The sequence below is a fragment of the Ailuropoda melanoleuca genome, chromosome 4 (genome assembly GCF_002007445.2).
Source record: "Ailuropoda melanoleuca isolate Jingjing chromosome 4, ASM200744v2, whole genome shotgun sequence".
Taxonomy (NCBI): Eukaryota; Metazoa; Chordata; class Mammalia; order Carnivora; family Ursidae; genus Ailuropoda; species Ailuropoda melanoleuca.
The window spans coordinates 79579158-79601788 of NC_048221.1; the positions used below are offsets into that span (position 1 = coordinate 79579158).

General features: G+C 40.7%; 1 protein-coding gene across 5 annotated transcripts in view; it reads left to right on the forward strand.

Moving 5' to 3' along the window:
• EML6 (EMAP like 6) overlaps positions 1-22631 on the forward strand; it is a 278507-nt gene that overhangs the window by 116568 nt on the left and 139308 nt on the right. For all 5 annotated transcript variants that reach the window (XM_034659141.1, XM_019792847.2, XM_034659142.1 and 2 more), the window contains 2 exons: positions 2698-2883; positions 4436-4571. In XM_034659141.1, the coding sequence (XP_034515032.1) occupies positions 2698-2883; positions 4436-4571 (322 nt within the window). The remainder of the gene's footprint in view (positions 1-2697; positions 2884-4435; positions 4572-22631) is intronic.

A 22631-nucleotide genomic window follows, 5' to 3' on the forward strand; every position in this document is an offset into this window, starting at 1 on the left:
TACCTCAAATGGAATAATCTGCAAATGCCCATCCAGCCATCTTTATTAATTTTGTTTAGAAAGAAATCCACAACAAGTTTTAGCAGCCTTCAACAAATATTTTCACTATCTGTATTTTCTACAACCAGTTCCAGGATCTCCACCTTCCCCCGCCCCCCCAAACCTCCCTAACAGCAAATGGATGTTTCCAGTCACAAGTTGAATGCAACAATCTTTGATGCACTCCAAGAAGATATTTTTATGTGAAATTGTGTAGCTACGGTGAAATCCTTTCTGTTTTTGCGAATTCCCAGTGTTTGGCAGACAGGCAAATTTCAATTACCTGAAGTGAGTGCTTGAAAACAGTAGCAGCTGAGCGTTGTCATGCTTGCTTGGTCTCAGAGCAACTGAGCCTACCACGTTAGTGGGTATTGTTGCTCCTTCTCCAGTCCCTAGTCATATACAGAAGGGACATTGGAGATTACCTAGAGCCAGTTAACTGCAGCCTACCTGCCGGCTCTAACAAAATTAGCATTACAACCTGGGAATGGAGATTGGGGAAGATAAACAATGTCTGTTCATTTGATGTGGATTTACTGATGTGTTGCTACCCTAAATTGTCACTGTTTTCCCAATAGGAAGTGCTCCTCAAGAAGAGAGAATCAGAGATTTGCCACTTCTACAAAAAATCTCTTACCTATCCTGGCATTATATGTGCCTTTTTAGAGAGTCATTGATTATTTGGAATGTTTCATGTTGGCATTGTTCCCTCCTGCTAGGGGATTTAATCAGAAAACGTTTGTGTCTGAGGCTGATGGTCTCTCTTTGCTTTGTGGTTGTCCATTGGAAATATTTCGGTAACGCAGGTGTTGTACGTAAGTGATGAATCACTGCATTTTACTCATGAAACCAATATGTATGTTAACTACCTGAAATTTAAGTTAAAAAATGTTTAAAAAATATTTCAGTAACTCAGAGGTGCACATTCTAAGTTAAATAATAACTACAAAATAATTACTCTTCTTTAGGGATATTGATTACAAAATTATTACTCTCCTTTTAATCTTAATGTGTGGGAGACATGGTGAGAAAAGGAAATGTCTACCTTCTCGGGTTTTTGGCATGTTTGTACTACCAGTAAGTGTTTACATCTAGTAGTTTGTTCAGGTTCCAAGTTAATGCTTAAATGTTAAATGTTTTCCCAAAGCTTAGACTTAACCATCTTTTCCCCAGATCTTTTTGTTCTTTCCGCGTGTACTTTTCATAAAAGTAGTAAGTGCCCAAAGAAACCAATCACCAGAGTCGGTACTTGCCTCCTTAATGAGAGAAGAATCCTGTAATGTCCTAAGTGGTTGCACACCTGCCTCTCATCCTCCCTAAGGGCCACCTCCTCCACGGCCACCAGAGTCCCAGACCCCCGGGTGGTACAACCACCCTAGAACTGCTTCCCTCAATACTTAACTACTCTAAGAGGGCCGCCCTTTTTCCTCTCCTACTGGCACAAAATATTTGACTTGTCACTGATTTTTCCTCACACTTTTTTTTTTTTTTGGTCACCTGGGTTTGCCTACTCCTGCCCTCCTGATCCCCGATGTAACTTCTTCCTCACCACTGATCCAAGTCCTAGCCTGGCTCATTCCAAGTAATTCAACACGGTTCTCTGTTTTTGAATTTTCTTGCCATTTGTGTGTAGTCGGAATACGCTGCCTTGAAATTGTCTCTTGCTTTTTATGTGTCTTCATTAGATTTAAAGTTCCCAAGGCAAAGATCAAGATTTCAGTATTTTCTCATGTAAGACACCCATTGAACTCTTACCTTCAGCAAACCACGTTGGCCCCTTTGCCCTCACTTCCAAATAGGGATGATAGGAATAGCTGCTCTAGCCTGTTCTCAGGGGTATTATGGAGACCAAATAAATGTAAAGAGCCTTTATAAACTGAGGGGCTATATACACAGCAGGACAATTATACCAGTTCATACATTTAAAAACTATGTCAAAGCAAAATACTCAATTTCTGTATAACCGTGGAAGTCTTGCTATTGCTTTCTATAAACTAGGTCTAGCTTTATGCTTAATGATTCTGCCACATGATAAATTATGCAATGAAAACTGAAAAGCTTAATCAGTTATTTGGCTATGTGGAAAGATAAGTCATCTTTAGGAAACTTTTTGAGCAACATTTCTACAGTAGAGACATCACATTTTTTAGTTAGAAAAGCATTATTTCTAAATACACACACACACACACACACACCGCAAAAAAATGTCTGGAAGATACATCAACACATTAGCAGGACATTGTAGATATTTCAGTTTTCCTTTTCATACTTCTCTGTATTTCTAAACTTGTCTACTGTGAACCTATCCTGCCTCTGTAATTTGACTAAAAATTAAAGACCTGATGATTCGTCCACTTTATTCCAACTCTGAGAACATTGACCTTTTGTATGTAATCACCATTAAGCAATTAGTAAAGTTTGGGAATTTTAGAACCTTGGGATTTAAAAAATACCATTAGAAGTTTTTCTTACACTGCTAGTAGTTGGCTAAATGGGTTTGCAGTCCTGTTGGTTGCAGTAGAACAAGTGAAATGATGTGTGCCTGGTTCAGCTCTAGCAGATGACGTAACATGTACTGAAATAGAAGCAAATACCAATAATGTGGTGCTTCAGAATGACTAAGTTATTTTTGGATCTATTCATTCAATCACTTTCCAGTTTTGGACACTCTGTGGAAATGCCCTGACTGCAAAAAGAGGGATATTTGGCAAAACAGGGGATCTTCAGACCATCCTTTGCCTTGCATGTGCCAAAGAAGACATCACCTATTCTGGTGCTTTAAATGGAGACATCTACGTCTGGAAAGGGCTCAATTTGGTCCGCACCATTCAAGGAGCACACAGTGTAAGTATGTGGGTGTGGAAATCGGGTGATTATTTATTAAATAACTTGACATCACAAATATATGTTTTTTCCTGTTGCTTTAAAATCCGCAGACTCTAGATTTCCCCAATTATTTTTGTTTGCCAAAAGAAATGTTTCAAAAGCTTAATAATTTAGCCTTCACCTCAATTATTGATTGGTTGAGTAGTGTTATTCACCAACATCTGGAAGAATAGAACTATTTTATCATTCTTTTCATCTTATAGATCAGTACTTCTCAAACATTAAGGTACCTGTGAATCTCCTGGGGATCATGTTAAAATGCAGATTCTGACTTAGTAAGTTTGGGATGATGCCATTGCTGCTGGCCTCGGGCCCGTGCATCAAATAGCAAGAGTGTAGACAACTATTGTTTTTACATTGGTGGGTAGATTTTTCCTCACTCTGAATGAGCGAGCAGCACCTCCATGTCCGAATCACAAGCTCTGGAAACGCAAACAGAAACCATTGATAAACTTGTCGCTTTTGATGGTCTGCTCTGTAAGAACAAGAACAAACTTCTGACCATTCTGTTCTCTTTTGACATATATGATCATGGTTACATTGCAGTATCTATAGATGATAAAATGGAAATGCTCAGAAGAATGGGGAGATCTGAAAGCTGAAACCTATTGTAGTAAATGGAAATTGGGTAAGAAATTTTTAGAAACTCACCAAACCTGTAGCTTATTGCCTCCACATTGGTCCCCTGTTACTCTTAATATAAAGAAAAGTTGAAGCACGTCTTAGCAGAAGAGCCGTGAAATTTTAGGTCTTTCATTTTCTTGTATGTTGAACCAATTTTCTTGGCTCCACTAATTATGAAACAGCTCTTAAAACAATTCAGAGGTCAGTAGTCGTCCTCATGCATGAAAGCAGCTGCCTCAGTAACCTGATTTCACACTAGCTCTTATGTCAACAGTATATTCTTGTAGCACTTTTCAACAGACCAGGTAAAATATTTTCCTGTGGAACATTAAGTTATGAAACTATTGCCCATGGTAAAAAAAGCGTCTTCATATAATCCTTAACAAACTAACACAAATGTAGTTTGTCTTCAGTTAGGCGGTGCCTTCTTGAGCTCATTGCGTGCATTTCAGGCACCTGCTTACCAGTGAAAGTGTTTATGTTCCTAGCCCGCATATCTTTGCTTATCTTGAGTGGCAATTTATATGAAACACCTCCATTGTTGTCTTTTCTTTATAAGGATCAGTAGTCACATAAAGGAGTTTGATCTTCATATCTACTTTAACCAAGGAATTAGTGAATATTTTTTTTTTCAAATTGCTGTCATTTTAGTTAATGGTAAAGGAACATTTGAACTAATTTGCTTTGGTGGTAATTATGATTAATTTTTGATCTAGCCAAAATGAAGGATATTATAAATGGCCACTTGGTCTATTGTCAGAATTTCAGTAGGGAACAAAGTATTTAAGTATTTGTTTTTGTTTTGTTTTGCCTTTTCTTTTATTGTCAAGATCCAACTATAATGACCATTTAGAATCATTGCAGTATTGTCTGCCTTACTCAACAGGCTGGAATCTTTAGCATGTATGCTTGTGAAGAAGGCTTTGCCACTGGTGGACGAGATGGGTGTATTCGATTATGGGATACTGATTTCAAACCAATAACCAAAATTGATCTCAGGGAGACAGAACAAGGATATAAAGGTAATATACATATTAATACCCATAACACTCAGAATGTTAATCGCAATGTGAAGCTCTGTATTTATATTTGTTTCTCTGTACCCCACCTTATTCTAGAAAGGATTTAAGGCAGTTTACATAAATACATTGAAAGAAGATCAGAAGTGTGTTAAAAATAAATGGATACCCCTTCCTCCTCATTTGCATGAAGGTATCTGCATGTACTAGCTATGGTCCTTCTACAAAGATCAAGAACACAGTGAGAAAACCACTGAGTGGTATCCTGGGAAATGGGCCTTTGAGTTATAAAACTGGGAAATTCTGGACAAGTTGGTGACCCTAAATGAGACCGCTCCCAGACTCTGAAAATAAGCAGGAAATAACTGACAGGAAAAACAAGACCAAAAAAATAGCTTTAAGGTAGTAGCCCACATTAGTGGGATCAGCGCTGGCTGCAGGAGCCAAGAGCAGGGTCTGGGGCCCCCTGCAGCAAATGAACAGAGCCCCCCCTCCATGTGCTTAGTCTATGAATACCACTGTGACTTCATCTTAATGTCTCTGTTTACATCTCCACTTGAAACTCCAGCCGAAAATCTTTATCTGTGAAAATGAGATGATAAGCCTATCGTGAGAATTTTAAAAGATGTATGTAAACTGCTTTGTATTCCCTGGTACAGATCCTCAGTATATTGTAATAATAACTAATATTTATTGAGTGCTGATGTGCCATAACTTACTGTGTTAGCACTCTGTAAGTACCGTGAGTCGTGCTGTCCACAGGTGAAAAGTGCTGAGATGAGAGAGAAATTTCCCGAGAATCTTCCTAGCGAGGACTCTGACATGAGATCAAAAGTCCTCAAAAGGCATGGAGCGAGCTATTACTCATCAGGTTCTTTTCACGAAGCCCCTTGAAACGGCTGATGGCAGTGTGGCCACAGAGGTTCTTCCAAAGGCCAAATTGTCTGGCAATGCTGAGAACTCTCTGCTGGCCTGAGGTAGCTTCCAGACGACTGAGAGAAGAATAGTACCTATTCTTCAGGTCCTCCTCCTTAAAAAATGTTGTTGTCAACCAAACCTTTTGTAAAAATTAAGCAATAGGAAAGTGAGCTGGATATTGTATTCCTATATGTACCCAGAGGCCAGCTTCGTTAAATATCTATTAAATACAAAAAGTGAGCCAATCTGGAGATTGGATTGTTGTTTTCTTACGGAAGCCCAGGATCCTGGTTTAGATGCGTATCTGAATACCAGCCACAGGGGTCAACAGTGCAAGTTGTAAAATTTAGGGCCCGCTTCAGTGCATTGACAAGGAGGCAGCCGAGGCCCTTAAGTTCTTTGCCACAGAGAGGAGCCAGTATAACTTTATCCAGAAGAAAAGGTTTCAGGCAGATAAGAGCAAGTAAGCACCCAGAAGAGCAAGGTAAAACATGTTAGTAAAGCAGCAAAAATGTTTGACCTTAAATCATGAAACTTCTTGGTGTATATTTCAAGTAAACTGAGAGCAAATCATATACTAGATAATGGATGAGTTAACGTACTAGGTGGGATTATTGACCATGAACTGGCTGAATGTTGGGGAGCATCAACCAGCAATAATTATTCCTTTCTGGCGGTCTTTTTATTTAGCTCATCCAAAAACTGTATCACATGATTCAATTTTAGAGTGGGTATCAGAGCAGAAACCATATTTACCCTGGTGTACTTCTCTCTTTGATACAAGTCCCTGACTTTGGGCTCTCGAAGGAAAGGAGCCAGTACAGAATGAGCATCCAGGTAACCAGGGTTTATATTGATTGCATGGCCAACTCCTGTCCCCCAGAGTCAGAGGAAGACGGTCAGGGGCGCCCTGCATTTTGTGTCAGTGTCAAAAGATTCCCACACACCTGCCCTTGCCAAAAGATTCCCACACCCTGCCCTTGTCAGAGCAGGCACAGGTGGTACACGGTAGACAGGAAGCATGTCTGCACCTCACAGATGTGGCCTATAGTGCCTAGGCGTAGAGTTTGTTAGAGAGATTGGCATGCACTTGTGGATGGATGACCAGAGAGGCAAGAGCCTCTCTTTCCATGGGAGTAACAGACTGTGCTTTTTAAAAGATCTTAAAGACCATGCCGCAGTTTGAGCCCAAGGGAGCCCTGAGAATTTGTGCCATTTCTCAAATGGCAGCCATATTCTTGCCACCTTCTTGATTTTTACAATGACTCCTCACTACCAATATTCTTTTTTTTTTTTTAAAGATTTTATTTATTTATTCGACAGAGATAGAGACAGCCAGTGAGAGAGGGAACACGGCAGGGGGAGTGGGAGAGGAAGAAGCAGGCTCCCAGCAGAGGAGCCTGATGCAGGGCTTGATCCCAGAATGCCGGGATCATGCCCTGAGCCGAAGGCAGACGCTTAACGACTGAGCCACCCAGGCGCCCCATCACTACCAATATTCTTATTTTCTTAGTACTTTAAAGTGATTTTAATATAGCTCTCTCTCTTTTTTTTTTTAATTTTTCCTCACTATAAGCAATAATATCCATGAAATCATGGCTTTAATACGTTGTTCATATTTTTTTTTACTCATTAAAATGCTATTGAAATAAAAAATTTTGCCCATGTAGTGTCCTCCCCTCCACTCCCATCAGTGGTGCCTTTGCCTGTCACGCTTTTGACAACACTATAACAGAAGTCCACTATGTACCATCAATCCAAAGAAATGTTGGCATGCATTCCATCTCTCAATGGAAAAACAGGGTGAATGAAAGCCTAGTTGAAGTGTTGGTAACAACCCCAGATCCAGCCCATGTTCCCCAGTCCGTGTGGACAGAGCCATGCCGGGGAAATGTCCAAGAGGCTCTTCTGCCCTCCGCCCAGCCTTGGTGCACCCTCACCCTGAGGCAGGGAAGGGGGCTGTTGAGTTCAGAAGCACCTTTGCTGAGCTCAGAATGGGGAGAGGTTCTCAGAGTAGCCCTGTCCGTGGTTTTCTCAGAAGTGGTCCCTCTAGGATACCCGGGGGTAGGAGAGAGGCCAGTGTGAGGTAGGAGACCCAGCACAAAGAGGGGAATTAAGACATGTAGGGTATGAGGAGAGGATTAAAAGTAATTGGAATGTAAACAGTCTTCTGATCCAGCTTCCCTTTCACTAGCCAATACCTTTCTGTTGGTCCTCTAAGCATTTGCTTAGAATGTGGGGAAAAGAGTAAAGGAACAGGGACAGAAAGGGCAGGAGAAAGGATGAAACAGTAGGAAGAAGGCAGAGTGGGCAGAGGGACGTTTGGATGTACTTTGTCCCACTCCATCCCCCCCTGAAAGAAGTCTTGGCTTTCTCCTCCACCTTCAGTCCATTGGCCTCAAAAATGGAAACAAAATACACTTGAAAGGAGCACATTCAAAAAAAGAAATGTTAGAACGTTTTTGCTCTCAATCTGGATGTGAAACAACACACACGGATGACTTTACTCTTGTAAGAATTTCTTGATGTAAATGAGCCTCCTTCCGCATTTTCACTTTTTGAGTAACAATGACTCTTGAGTTCACTTCTATGGAAATATAGTGATTTCTCATTTTACTCAAACAGCCAAACAGCTTTCTAAACAAATTTGGCAAGAGAATTAATCATGGCCATGTCCCAGTTTCCATGACATAGTACTGGTATTCTGTGTTTCTTAAACATAAAAGTTAAAGTTCAGAAATTGCTATTCACTAGCATTTGGACTATTTATAAAGCATACCTACTTAGTCTGCTACCTGTGAGGCCTGCTATTGCCCCTCCTGTAGACTTTCAAATGGCAATTTCTAAGTTGTTTTATGTGAACACTCTTAAGATTTGCATGTATTTGCATCTTCTAATAACTATTAATTGCTAAACATCAAGAGAGATGGAACTGTTTGCATTAAGATAAACACTAAGCTCAGAAAAAAAAAGCAATTTATTAGAGACAGTATTAATCATTTCTCTTACATCTTTCTAGTTGAGCTTGAGCTAATTTAGACCTTTGACTTCCAGTGAAAACAGTGAAGCCCACTGTGGATTGAGGGTGAACCAGCTTTGGAGATGGGTCATGCTCCATCAGCTTGAATCTGCAGGGCCAGAGGCGATGGTTGGGGCTTTCTGGCTCCTGCCCAAGTCTTAGTCAAAGAAAATGGCCTTCATAAGCCAGGAGGATCATTCCTCAATCAATGGAATAGTAGTGTTTCATTTACACCAATGATTTTTACATTTTGTAAGTTTAAATAGATTTTTGCTGATTGGTAAGTTTGCAAATTCTTGCTAAGAACACATAATGATATAAACCAACAATCTAATTTGTCCAGGATCCCTTATTTACACTTCTGAAAGCCAAAACACCAGGAATTCTAAAATTTTTTTTTATTGAGAACAACTTTCTTTTTGTGGTAAACATTTTAACCATTTTTAAAATATTAATTCCATTGTAGTTAACATACAGTGTTACATTAGTTTCACATGTACAATATAGTGATTCAACAATTCTGTACATTACTCCGTGCTCATATTGATAAGTGTGCTTTTAATATCCTTCCCGTATTTCACCCATGCCCCCACCCACCTCCCCTCTGGTGACCATCAGTTTGTTCTCTATAGTTAAGTCTGTTTTTTGGGTTTGTATTTATTTATTTTTATTTGTTTTAAATTTTTTTTTATTATGTTAGTCACCATACAGTACATCCCTGGTTTCTGATGTAAAGTTCGATGATTCATTAGTTGCGTATAACACCCAGTGCACCATGCAATACGTGCCCTCCTTATTTTTCTTTGTTTTGTTTCTTAAATTCCACGTGTTTGTTAAATCATATTGTATTTGTCTTTCTCTGACTGACTTATTTCACTTAGCATTATAGTCTCTAGATCTGTTCATCTTGCAAATGGCAAGACTTCATTCCTTTTTATGGCTGAGTAATATTCCATATTATATGTATACCCCTTCTTCTTTATCCATTCATCTATCATTGGACACGAGGGCTGCTTCCATAATTTGGCTATTGTAAATTATGCAATAAACATAGGGGTCCATATGTCTTTTTGAATTAGTGTTTTCGTTTTCTTTGGGTAAATACGCAGTAGTGGAATTACTGGAACATATGGTAATTCTTTTTTTAATTGTTTGAGGAACCTCCATACTGTTTTCCACAGTTACTGCACCAGTTTGCATTCTTGCCAACAGCGCACAAAGGTTCCTTTTTCTCCACATCCTCCCCAACACTTGTTTTTGTGTTTTTATTTTTAGCCATTCTGACACGTGTGAGGTGACATCTCCTTGAGGTTTTGATTTGCATTTCTCTGATGATGAGTGATGTTGAGTGTCTTTTCATATGTCTGTTGGCCATCTGTATGTCTTTGGAGAAGACTGTGCTGTGCAGAAGCTCTTTACTTTGATGAAGTCCTAATAGTTGATTTTTGTTTTTGTTTCCCTTGCCTTAAAAGACATATCTATAAAAACGTTGCTATGGCCAATGTCAGAGAAATTACTGCCTTTGCTCTCTTCTAGGATTTTTAGGGTTTCAGGTCTCACATCTAGGTCTTTCATCCATTTTGAGTTTATTTTTGTGTACGATGTAAGAAAGTGGTCCAGTTTCATTCTTCTGCATGTAGCTATCCAGTTTTCCCAACAGCATTTGTTGAAGAGACTTTTTCCCATTATATATTCTTGCCTCCTTTGTCAAAGATTAATTGATCCTATAATTATGGGTTTATTTCCGGGTTTTCTATTCTGTCCTTTTGATCTGTGTGTCCATTTTTGTGCCATTACCATACTATTTTGATTACTACAGCTTTGTAGTGTAACTTGAAATCTAGGATTGTGATGCCTCCTATTTTGTTCTTCTTTTTCAAGGTTGCTTTGGCTATTCAGGGTCTTTTGTGGTTCCATACACATTTTAGTATTTTATGTCCTATTTCTGTGAAAAATGCTGTTGGTATTTTTTATAGGGAATGCATTAAATCCATAGGTTGCTTTGGGTCGTAAGGACATTTTAACTATTTGTTCTTCCAGTCTGTAAGCATGGAATATCTTTCCACTTGTTTGTATTGTCCTCAGTTTCTTTCATCTTGTTTCATAGTTTTCAGAGTACAGTTAATTCACCCTGATTAAGTCTATTCTTAGGTATTTTATTACTTCTGGTGCAATTATAAATAGGATTGTTTTCTTAATTTCACTTTCTGCTGCTTCATTAGTAGTGTACAGAAAGCAATGGATTTCTGTATATTGGTTCTGTATTCTGTGACCTTACCAAATTAATTTATCAGCTCTAGTAATTTTTTGGTGGACTCTTCAGGCTTTTCTTTCTATAGCATCCTGTCATCTACAAATAGTGAAAGTTTTACTTCTTCCAAATCAATTTGGATGCCTTTTATTTCTTTTTGTTGTCTGGTTGCTGTTGCTAGGACTTCCGGTACTATGTTGAATAAAAATGGTGAGAGTGAACATTCTTGTTCCCAGTCTTTAGGGGGGAGAGCTCTCATTTCTTCACCACTGAATATGATATTAGCTATAAGTTTTTTATAGATGACTTTTATTATGTTGAGGTGTGTTCATCTACACCAACTTTGTTGAGGGTTTTTACCATGAATGCATGTTGTAATTTTTCAAATGCTTTTTTGCATCTATTGAAATGATTATATGGTTTTGATCCTTTCTCTTGTTGATATGATGTATGACGTTGATTTGCAAGTACTGAACCACCCTTACATCCCAGGAATAAATCCCACTTGAGCGTGGTGAATGATTTTTTTTAAGTATGGTTGGATTTGATTTGCTAATATTTTGTTGAGGATTTTTGCACCTATGTTAATCGGGACTCTTGACCTCTAGTTCTCTTTTTTTTGTGGTGTCTTTATCTGGTTTTGGTATCAAGGTAATGCTGGCCTCATGAATGAATTTTTTTCAATTTTTTGGAATAGTTTGAGAAGAATAGGTATTAGCTCTTCTTTAAATGTTTGGTGGAATTTACCTGTGAAGCCTTCTGGTCCTGGACTTTTCTTTGTTGGGAGTTTTTTGATTACTGATTCAATTTCCTTGCTGATAATCGATCTGTTCAAATTTTTCTATTTCTTCCTGTTTCAGTTTAGGGAAGTTATATGCCTCTAGGAATTTATCCATTTCTTCTAGGTTGCCCAATTTGTCTATTTTGGCACATAATTTTTCATAATATTCTTACAGTTTTTATATCTCTGTGGTGTCATTTGTTATTTCTCTTCTTTCATTTCTGGTTTTGTTTGAGTCCTCCCTATCCTTTTTTGGGCGGGGGGGGGGTGAACTGGTAAAAAGTTTATCAATTTTGTTGCTCTTTTCAAGGAACCAACTCCTAGTTCATTGATTTGTTCTATTTTTTTTTTTGTTTGTTTGTTTCATCTTTTTCTGCTTTAGTCTCTATTATTTCCTTCCTTCTGACAGTTTTGGGTTTTGTTCGTTATTCTTTTTTCCAGGTCCTTTAGGTGTAAGATTAGGTTTGAGATTTTTCTTACTTTTTGAGGTAGTCCTATATTGCTTAAACTTCCCTCTTAGAACAACTTTTGTTGCATCCCAAAGATTTTGGATCATTGTGTTTTCATTTTCCTCTGTCTCCATGTATGCTTTTTTTTTTTTTTTTAAAGATTTTATTTATTTATTCAACAGAGATAGAGACAGCCAGCGAGAGAGGGAACACAAGGGGGGAGTGCGAGAGGAAGAAGCAGGCTCATAGTGGAAGAGCCCGATGTGGGGCTCAATCCCATAACGCCGGGATCACGCCCTGAGCTGAAGGCAAATGCTTAACCGCTGTGCCACCCAGGCGCCCCTCCATGTATGCTTTGATTTCCTCTTTCATTTTTTAGTTGACCCCTTCATTGTTTAGTAGCATGTTATTTAACCTCCATGTATTTGTGTTCTTTTTTTTTTTTTTTTTTNTTTTTTTTTTTTTTTGGTATTTGTGTTCTTTCTAGATTTTTTTCTTGTGGTTAATTTCTAGTTTCATAGAGTTGTGGTCAGAAAAGATGCATGATACGATCTTTTTGAATTTGTTGAAACTTGTTTTGTGGCCTAATATGTGATCTATTCTGGAGAATGTTCCATGTGCACTTGAAAAGAATGCGTATCCTACTGTTTTAGGATGGAATGTTCTGAATATTATCTGTTAGATCCATCTGGTCCAATGTGTCATTCAAAGCCATTGTTTCCTTGTTGATTTTCTCTGGATGACCTATCCATTGATTGTAAGTGGGGTGTTAAAGTCCACTACTGTTAATTGTATTATTATTGATTACTTCCTTGATGTTTATTATTAGCTGCTTTTTGTATTTGGTTGCTGTCATATTAGGTGCAGAAATATTTACAGTTGTTACATCTTGTTGGATTATTTCCTTAATGACTAAATAGTGTCCTTCTTTGTGTCTTGTTACAGTCTTTGTTTTAAAGCCTATTTTGTCCAATATAAGTTTTGCTCTCCCAGCTTTCTTTTCATTTCCATTTGTATGATAAATGCTTTTCCATCCCTTCACTTTCATCTGCATGTGTCTTTAAGTTTGAAACAAGTTTTTTGTAGGCAGTTTATAGATGGGGTCTTGCTTTTTTTTATCCATTCTGTCACCTTATGTCTTTTCATTTAAATTTTTTAAATTTATAGTCAATTAATTAGCATATAATGTATTATTGATTTCAGAGATACAGGTCAGTATTCACCAGTCTTGTAGCCAGTGCTCATTCCATCACATGCCCTCCTTAATGTGCATCACCCAGTTACCCCATCCCTCCACCCCTCCCCTCTAGCAACCTTCTGTTTGTTTCCTATGATTAAGAGTCCCTTATGGTTTATCTCTCTCTCTGGTTTCATCTTGTTTTATTTTTTCCTCTCTTCCCCTATGACCCTATGTCTTTTGATTGCAGTGTTTAGTCCATTTACATTCTAAGTAAGTATTGATATGTACATACTTATTGCTGTTTTGTTACTTGTTTTATGGTGGTTTTTGTAATTCTCTGTTCATTTCACTTGCTCTCTTCTCTCATAGTTTGTTGGCTTTCTTTAGTGATATACTTGGATTCCATTTTCTTTATTTTTTGCATATCTGTTACTGGTTTTTATTTTGTGGTTACCATTACGTTTTATATAAATCTTATGCACAGAGCAGTCTATATTAAGTTGGTAGTCACCTAAATTTGAGCCCATTCTTTACCCCTCCCCCCACCAAGTTTAGGTATATGGTTTTATACTTTACATCCTTCTATTTTGTGAATCCCTTGACTGATTTTTATAGATATAGTTATTTTTGTGCTTTTTGTTTCCTACTTTTCTTACTCCTATTATGGTCTTTCCTTTCCCCTCAAAGAGTTCCCTTTAACATTTCTTGTAGGTTTGGTTTAGTGATCATGAATTCCCTTAAGTTTTGTTTGTCTGGGAAACTATCTCTCCTAGTCTGAAAAGTAGCTTTGCCAAATGTAATATTCTTGGCTGTAGGTTTTTTTCCTTCAGCACTTTGAATATATCATGTTACTTTCTTTTGACCTGCAAAGTTTCTGCTGAAAAATTAGCTTATAATCTTACAGGGGTTCCCTTGTTCGTAGCTGTTTTCTTTTCTCTTGCTACTTTTAAAATTCTCTCTTTATCACTACTTTTCACTTTAATTGCTAGGTGTCTTGGTGTGGACCTCCTTGGGTTGATTTTGCTGGGGACTCTGTGTGCCTCCTGGATCTGGATTTCTGTTTCTTACCCCAAATTCAGGACAGTTTCATATATTATTTCTTCAAATAAATTTTCTATCCCCTTTTCTCTCTCTCCTTTCCTTCTGGGATCCCTGTAATGCAAATGTTATTATTATACTTGATGGTGTCACTGAGTTCCCTAACTCTATTTTCATTTTTTATTATTTTTTCTCTCTCCCATTCAGCTTGATTGCTTTCCGTTACTCTGTCCTCTAGGTCACTGATCATTCTTCTGCCTCCTCTAGTCTACTGCTTCTTCTATCTAGTGTATTTTTCATTTCAGTTATTGAGTTTCATCTCTGATTGGTTCTTTTTTTTTTTTTATCTCTTTAAGGGTCTCACTGAGCTCCACCATTCTTTTCTCAAGTCCAGTGAGTATCTTTGTGACATTTACTTTAAATTCTCTGTCAAGCATATTACTTATCTCCATTTCATTTAGCTCTTTTGCTGTGATTTTGTCCTGCTTTTTCATATGGGGCATGTTCCTCCATCTCCTCATTTTGTCTAACTCTCTTTATCTGTTTCTCTGTCTCAGGAAAGTCAGCTATGTCTCCTGTTCTTGAAACTGGTGGTCTTATAAAGAAGAGGTCCTATGGTGCCCTACATGTAGTACAATGTCCCCTGTTCACCAGAACGTTGCTTCAGGGGTATCTCCCATGTGTGTTGTATGTGCCCCACTGTTGTGGCTGAGCCACTTTTGCCTTCAGTCTAGTCATTGAAATAGGTCTCTTTGCATGTTGTAGGCACTGTTTGGTCTCTTGTGTTGCTAGTGGGCCTGAGTCCACCTTGGGCTTGAGTTGCATCAGAACAGGCACTTACCAGAGACACAGTAGCACTGAACTACAGGAAAACATGGGGGTGGATTATGTGTTGTTAGCAAGGTTTGCATAGTTCTGCTGTGGAAGGGACCTGGAGCTGAGGCCTGTCTGGAAGGGGGCATGTCCACAAGGGAACAGAAAGGTCCAGCACAGTGTTAGCAAGTTAGGTAGGAGTGTTGGTGCTGCTGTGCTGGTTCCTGCAGGGGTCCATGTGTCTAGTGTAGGGATGGGGGAGAGAAATGGTGCCTTCCAGCTCCTGTGTTCCTGGAGAAGTCTCCCAATGATCTCTGCCCCTCCAGCATGCTCTGAGATTAGTAAACAAATTTCCTTCTTGTATAGTCCAGGCATTTTTCAAACTGCTGCTTTTATGCTGTATCTCCACAGAGCTGTTTGTTGTACTCTTTAAGGGTGGGAACTCAGTTTCTTCTCACTCTCTTGGCTCTCCCAGAACTGATATTTTAAGTTCCAGGTTTTAGGCGCACTGACTTTAAGAACTCACAAAATTCAGTGCCTCTGCATTTCAAAGCCAAATGTTTTGGGGATTCATCTTCCCTGAGTGGGATCCCTGGTATGAGAGTCTGTTTTTCTCTTCTCTGAACCTACAGCATCTCTCCCTCCCATGGACAGTCCTGTGGGTCCATTTAGTTCCCAACTGCATGTCCACCCTTCCTATCCTCCTCAATGTGGCCTCTTACCTATATTTAGCTGTGGGGAGTTTGTTCTGCCAGTCTTTGGGTCCTTTTCTGGATTACTTACACTGATGTGGGTATTATCTAGTTATATCTGTGGGTCAGAGTGAGCTTAGGATCTTCCTTCTCTGCCGTCTTCCCCAGAAATCCTCCATTTTAACCATTTCTAAGTGGATCAGTGGCATCAGTTAAGTCCGTTCATATTGTTGAGCAACTGTCAGGACCATCATCTTCAGAACAGTTTTTATCTTCCCAAACTGAAACTTCATGCCCATGAAACAGTCACTCTCCTTTCTGCTCTTCTTCTGGCCCCTGGCAGCTACCATTCTACTTTCCATTTCTATGAATTTGCCTATTTCAGTTACCTTATATAAGTGTAGTCATACAGGATTTGCTCTTTTATGACTGGTTTATTTCTCTTAGCATAATGTCTTCAGGATTCATTCATGTGGTAGCATGTGCCAGAATTTCCTTCCTTTTTAAGGCTGAATAATATTCCATCGTATATACCACATTTTGTTTATCCATTCATCTGTGACGGATACTTACGTTGCTTCCACCTTTTGGCTATTTAATAATGCTGCAGGGAACACAGGTGTACAAATATCTCTTTGAGACCCTGCATTCAATTCCTTTGGATATATATCTAGAAGTGGAATTATTGGATCATATGGTATTTCTATTTTTAATTTTCTTGAGAAACTGCCATACTGTTTTCTATAGCAGCTGCACTATTTTACATTCCTGTCAGCATTGCACAGGGTTCCAATTTCTCCATATCCTTGCCAAGTCTTTCTTTTTTTTTTTTTTTTTTTTAAACAGCAGCCATTCTAATAGTTGCGAAGTGGTATGTCATCATGGTTTTGATTTGCATTTCCTTAATAATTAGTGTTATAAAGCATTTTTCATAAGCCTTTTGGCCATTTATGTATCTTCTTTGGAGAAATTTCTATTCAAGTCCTTTGCCTATTTTAAAAGGCCTATTGTTTGGTTTTTTGTTGCCACATCTTGAGAGTTCTTATATATCCTGAATATTAACCCCTTATCAGATATGTGGTTTGCAAATATTTCTTCCCATTCCATAAGTTGCCTTTTCACTATGTTGATTGTGTCTCATGATGCATAGAAGTTCTTAATTTTGATGTAGTCCAATTTATTTTTTTTTGTTACCTGTGCTTTTGGTATCATATCCAAAAAAATCATTGCCAAAAATACTGTATCATAAAGTTTTCCCCCTGTATGTTCTTACAATAGTTTATAGTTTTAGCTTTTAGGCTGTTTAGGTCTTTGATCCATTTTGAGTTAATCTAAGTGTCCAACTTCATTGTTTGTTTCCCCCAAAATATTTTTAATAACTAATTTGGCAGTGAAGCTTGACCTGAACTTACATGAGACTGTTTATCTTGGTATGTCTGAATATTCTTACACATCACTGCAGAAGTATTTGATTTCAAGGTGCTGCTCCAGACCACATTGGATATATTATATTACATGAGTCCAAAATCCAAAATGTTCTGAATTCCACAGTGCAACTGATCCCAAGGAATTGGATCAGATGGTATTTCTAAGGAATCTCGGATATATGGGATGGTGGAACCCCCAACATATTTTTCAGTGAAAATTTCTGGAATTTGCAAGGTGGTAGAGACATCGGATGTCAGCATGTAGAACTCTCACTCTGTGGATGAATACAATGAGGTCAGGTCATGGGCATCCACCTAATTGTACGATTTGGGCTCTAACTTCTATCTCACTTCAAACTTAACAAGGCATTTTGAGTCAGATCATTTTTTTTTTTTAATTTGACAGCACAAGCAGGGGGAGTGGCAGGCAGAGGGAGAGGGAGAAGCAGACTCCCCACTGAGCAGGGAGCCTGATGCGGGGCTCAATCCCAGGACCCTGGGATCATGACCTGAGCCGAAGGCAGTTGCTTGACCGACTGAGCCACCCAGGTGCCCAGAGTCAGATCATTTTTAAAACACATTTATGATCGGCATAAAATAATGAAGCTTAAATGACTTACAGTGATAACAAAAAAACCAAAAATAATTCTTAAACCAAGGCAACCAAAGTGAATTACATCAATGGTAATAAATACTTGGAGTTACTGGTTGTAAATGATCATGTCTAAAGGACTATGGTCATTATTCACATACTATAAGGTGTATTATATATGTATTCATTCAATAAATATTTATTAAGCATCTACTAAGTGTCAGATACCTACCTAGGAACTGGATAAACTCTTCTAAAAAGCATGTTTTAGGCATTTTATTGGAGTTTTTTGTGTATTTACTTTAACTTCGAGCACATATTTGTCGAATTGTGGTTCTAACGTACTATATAAACTCCGAATCCGGAGATATCTTGTATTGGGTCAAGCAGCATTCCCTCAGCACTAAGCAAAAGTTGGAGGCCAAAGTCCCCAGGATGCAAAATGCCCCTTCTTAGACTTTTCACCACTTCTGCTGTCCCATTACTGGCCTGAACCACTATCTCTCACATAGATTTCTGCAGTTGCTTTATACCTGTGGCCCTGCTTCAAACATTATTCTCAGAATAGCAGCTAGAGGGATTGTTCAAAATTTACCTGAGCCAATTCACATTATTCTTTTCCCCAAAGAAAGAATCAAGTCCTCAGATGGCCTGCCAACTCCTCCCCCTCATACCCCCTGTGCTCGTAGGCTACTCCCTCTGCCTGCAACGCTGTCCCCAGGGATCTGCAGGATTACTGCCCTCCCCCTCTTCAGGACTTTGATCACATGAACCTGTCCTGATGCCTTATTTAAAATTGAAACCCACTCTGCCTCTCCTACCCCAGGCACTCCCCATCCCCTTCTGCCAGATCTGCTTCTCACCTTGTAACAAACAGTATGATTTGCTTTTTATTATGTTTGTGGCTATTGTCTGTTTCCCTAAGAGCAGGAATCTCTTTGTTCGCTGACGCCTCTCAAGGTCTTAAAACAGTGCCCGGCACCTGCAGGTGCCTTGGAAACAGCTGCTGATGAAGGAATGAAGAGTGCGTGAAGAGGAATATGAGTGGCTGGGGCACACAGCCTTGGGGAGGAGCACAAGTGACAAGGACACAGAAGGGGACAGGCAGCTTGGTTCCTTTCCTTGTGTCATCCCGCTGTGTTCAGGCCTAAGCCCTAAAGACCAGTGATAGGAGGTCAGAGAAGGCTCTAGGGAGGAGCCTATCATGGCCGTCACCTCCGACCCGTCACCCTGTTGTGAGCACAGAGCGGATGGGTGGGGACAGGATGGAGGGTGGGAATCCAGGATATTCTGCCCCACTCTTTATTTTTCTTGATGCTGTTCTTCTTCCTCAGAGTATATTGAGGATCACGGAGCTAAGCTGTTCTCAGTCATGGGTGAGTTTGTCCCCCTGGAGGATAGTTGGCATTGTAGGGAGATGTTTTTGATTGTCACAACTGTGGAGTGCTCCTGGCCTATCCGAGGAGGGCCCAGGGACACTGCTGAGCCTCTAATAGCATCACCTTGCTGGGATCACCACCGCAAGGAAGAACTATCCAGCACTCAGTGTTAACAGTGCTATGGCTGAGCAAACCTGGTACAGAATATTCAAAAGACTAACTTAAATCTGAGAACACCCTTGTTTATAGTGGAAACAAAGCAGGCACCTTCTGTATTTCTCCTGGTTCCTTGGCTGGCTTCCTTCCTTTCCTCTGTCTGCCCCCCATCGTGCTTGGGGCCCTGCCACCTGCTGCACTGTTGTTCCACTGAGAAAGTGGTGGTACTGCCGGGGACCAAACACGAGCAGGAGGTGGGGGTGGCAAAGTAGGCTGCCAACAGACACGGTGGTGTTTTGTTCACCCTCGGGTGGAATGTGGTGTCAGACAAGCAGAAGCTGACCGTCTGGTTCGTCCTGATAGTCGTTCCCCTCTAAATGTTCTTCCTGAGCATGTCCTAGATGAAAACCAGCCTGGGTGTTTCTTGGCTGGGTGGGCTTGGTCATGTGTTTCTGTCTTCTGAGGTCCTGTTAAGCTGTGTGGATGCTTCAGAGTTCCTGTAGCCACAGGATTTGGGATCCTGCTCAATGAACGTTGAAGTAGCCATGGATTTGGTCAAGAGTAACTTTCATTATGAATTCCGTTGGAATTCTCAGGCAGAGAGCCCTTGTAGATATGAGCAGCAGGCCGTGGGCCTTTGGTGCAGCAGACCAGCTGCAGGCTAATTTTGGACTAGGCCCTGCCCAGCCTGTGGCGAGGCCCCACGACCCCCACAGCAGCTCCCGGGGCCTACTCTGCCAAGCGCTCTGTGTGCAGGATCCCATTTAACCCTTAACCACAGGGTCCCCAAGCACAGCAGCTCCCAGGGCGTGAGACCCATGTGGTCACTGGCTGTCCTGCCCAGAAGGGCTCTGCACTTGGTTAGTGCTTTGCTGTGGCCACCTTGAAATTCTTCATCATTTTTTAACCAGGGGTCCCACATTTCCACTTTGCATTGAGCTCTGCAAATCGTAACGCCAGGCTTGTCACCCGGTCATCTGTGCTCATGAGTCCCTGGAGAGACTCCCTCCCTCTTGTTTCCAGACCGCCTTCAGCACTACCCTTAGGACATCAGAACTTCTGGGAGGGCCAGGGGTCCCTGGCCTGCTCCAGACCCCTCAGTGGCCTCAGTCACCCCCTCCTGACGGGGGGGTCAAGGGGACTCAAAGGTCCCTCCTGGCATTTCCACTTCCTCTCCCTACACTCCCTCTTCCATCTGAGTGAACCATCTCTTGTGAGTGCTTTTTTATTACCTTTAACCTCTTTACCGAGGGTGCTGCTTAGTATGGCATCTTTAATGAGATTGGGTTTATAGGAAAAAAGCCCTCACCGTATGTTGTTTAAGTTTTGGTACCGTGTCCTAGGAGCACATCCACAGAGAAGGGTATTACCTTTGTGGGGAAGAGTGTTTGCTCCAGACTTGGACTGCCTGAAGGCTCATTTTTGGTATTGCTTGCTCACTCTGGGACTTTGGGCAATTAATGTACCCTGTCAGCACTATAATTTCCTCATTTATCCAATAGGTATTTACTGTCCCCATTTAGCGCTGGTTTTGTCCACAGGGACTCCTCTTGAGCCATTGTGAGCATACCTGGCATACATGAAGGTTCTGGGCCCAGGGCTGGGTAATGTCAGTGGGGATCCTTCCTGCCCCTTTACACAGCTGACTTGTTTGACTTGGACTTGACTTCTCAGCGTTGCACTTTCTTTTGCTTTCTGATCAACCGAACGTGGGCGCTCTCATGCTAGGGCAGAGTTGTCCGACCTGTGGCTAAAGAACCATTGCATTAGAATCAGCTGGTGGTGCAGCCTGGAAACCTGAATGTTCAGCAGTGTGACTGAGAAGTCTGATGAGACAATGTAGCTTGGGAACGGCTTGGTGGTGGTTCTCAACAAGGGGTTCTTAGCCCTGGGGATCTAAACATACCTATGCCTAGCCCCACTCCAGACTGACTGAGAGGATTTTCTGGTTGGGGTTCAGGACCCCATATTTTTAAGAACACTTTTCAGGTAGATTATGATGTGCCATGAGGATTGGAGTCCCTGCTCCTGGCCTTTGCTGTAGATGAGGCCTAGGAGCACTGGATTCAAGAACACTATTCTGTGCCCCCCCTGCCCGCCACACCCACAGCGTCATCCCTTCTTGGGCCAAATAACTGGGGGGAAAGGCCATTTTATTCCCCACGCGGTTCGTTCTGTCTTGGCGTGTTGGACCCTAGCCTTTCCTTCTGAGAGTCTGTGGTGTCAGCACATCAAAACGGCAAACAACAACACGTAAGCTGTAACACAGGGAGGCAGCTGAGAGGCTCCAGGGAAGGTGTATGCCGCCGCTTCTTCACCGCTCCTAGTGTTAACCGTGCGCGGGGCTGGAACCTGACTGCATATGCAGCAAGGTGCTCTCTGCTGACACTAATAACAACTTGCTGGTTAAGATAAGAACACTCCTATTTATTAATTTCCTAAGTGCCAGACCATGGGTCAAGTGTTTAAATATATGGTTGTATTGATTCCTCATAACAGCACTGTGAAGTATGAGTGCCAATATTCTCTCCCCTTCACAGGGAAACTGAAGATTGGAAAGACTGATGGTTTGCTGTAGCGCAGCTGGGAGGGGCTGGGGCCGGTGTGTAATTCCAGCCCGTGTACTTAACCATTCAGTGAGCCAATGAAAAATAAGCAATGTCCTTCAGGTCTGTGTTGATATTCTTGCTATTCATGGGCTAGAACTACCCATGCCCTGGTTTCAGGGCATTCACCAAAAGGATTAGAAAGATGCTGTTTACCATTGTCTGGTCTGAATACAAAACGCAGCAAGCGGCTGGTGAGATTTTGGTCTTTGCCTTGGACGATTTTTAAGTGGGTGGTTGCTCTTTACTGCCATCTGCTGGCTATCTGGACCAAGCACAGGCCAGAGCTCCACATTTCTCATAGAGGAGCGTCCCAGAAGGCCACCTCTACAATTCAACAAAATGCCTTCTGCTCATACTGTCAAAACCCTCTGAAACATGCACTTATCTAGAAGAAAAGAGCACTTCTGTGGTCTTAAATAATTAGGATTATTTTTCCTGGCTCTTTCTTTATTATTGGTGGATTTCTAACCATATTCCAAATAATACCTTATGTTTTTTGGACTCCCACAGCAGAAGACAAAAGCAAAGACAGCTTCGTAATTTCCCAGTGGAGTGACCACCTACCTAGGCCAGTCTGGCTAGGAAACCACGATTACACTATTGTTCTCTGCATTTGTGTCAGAGAAGTTAAAACCAAGTCTCAACAGACAGGAGAAGGGCAATCCTGTGAGAGCCCCACAGGGATCTGCCACGCTCCAGGGTCTCTCCGGAATGTACCCAGAAGAGTCTCTGTCATTCACCAGTGTTGCATGCAGAACA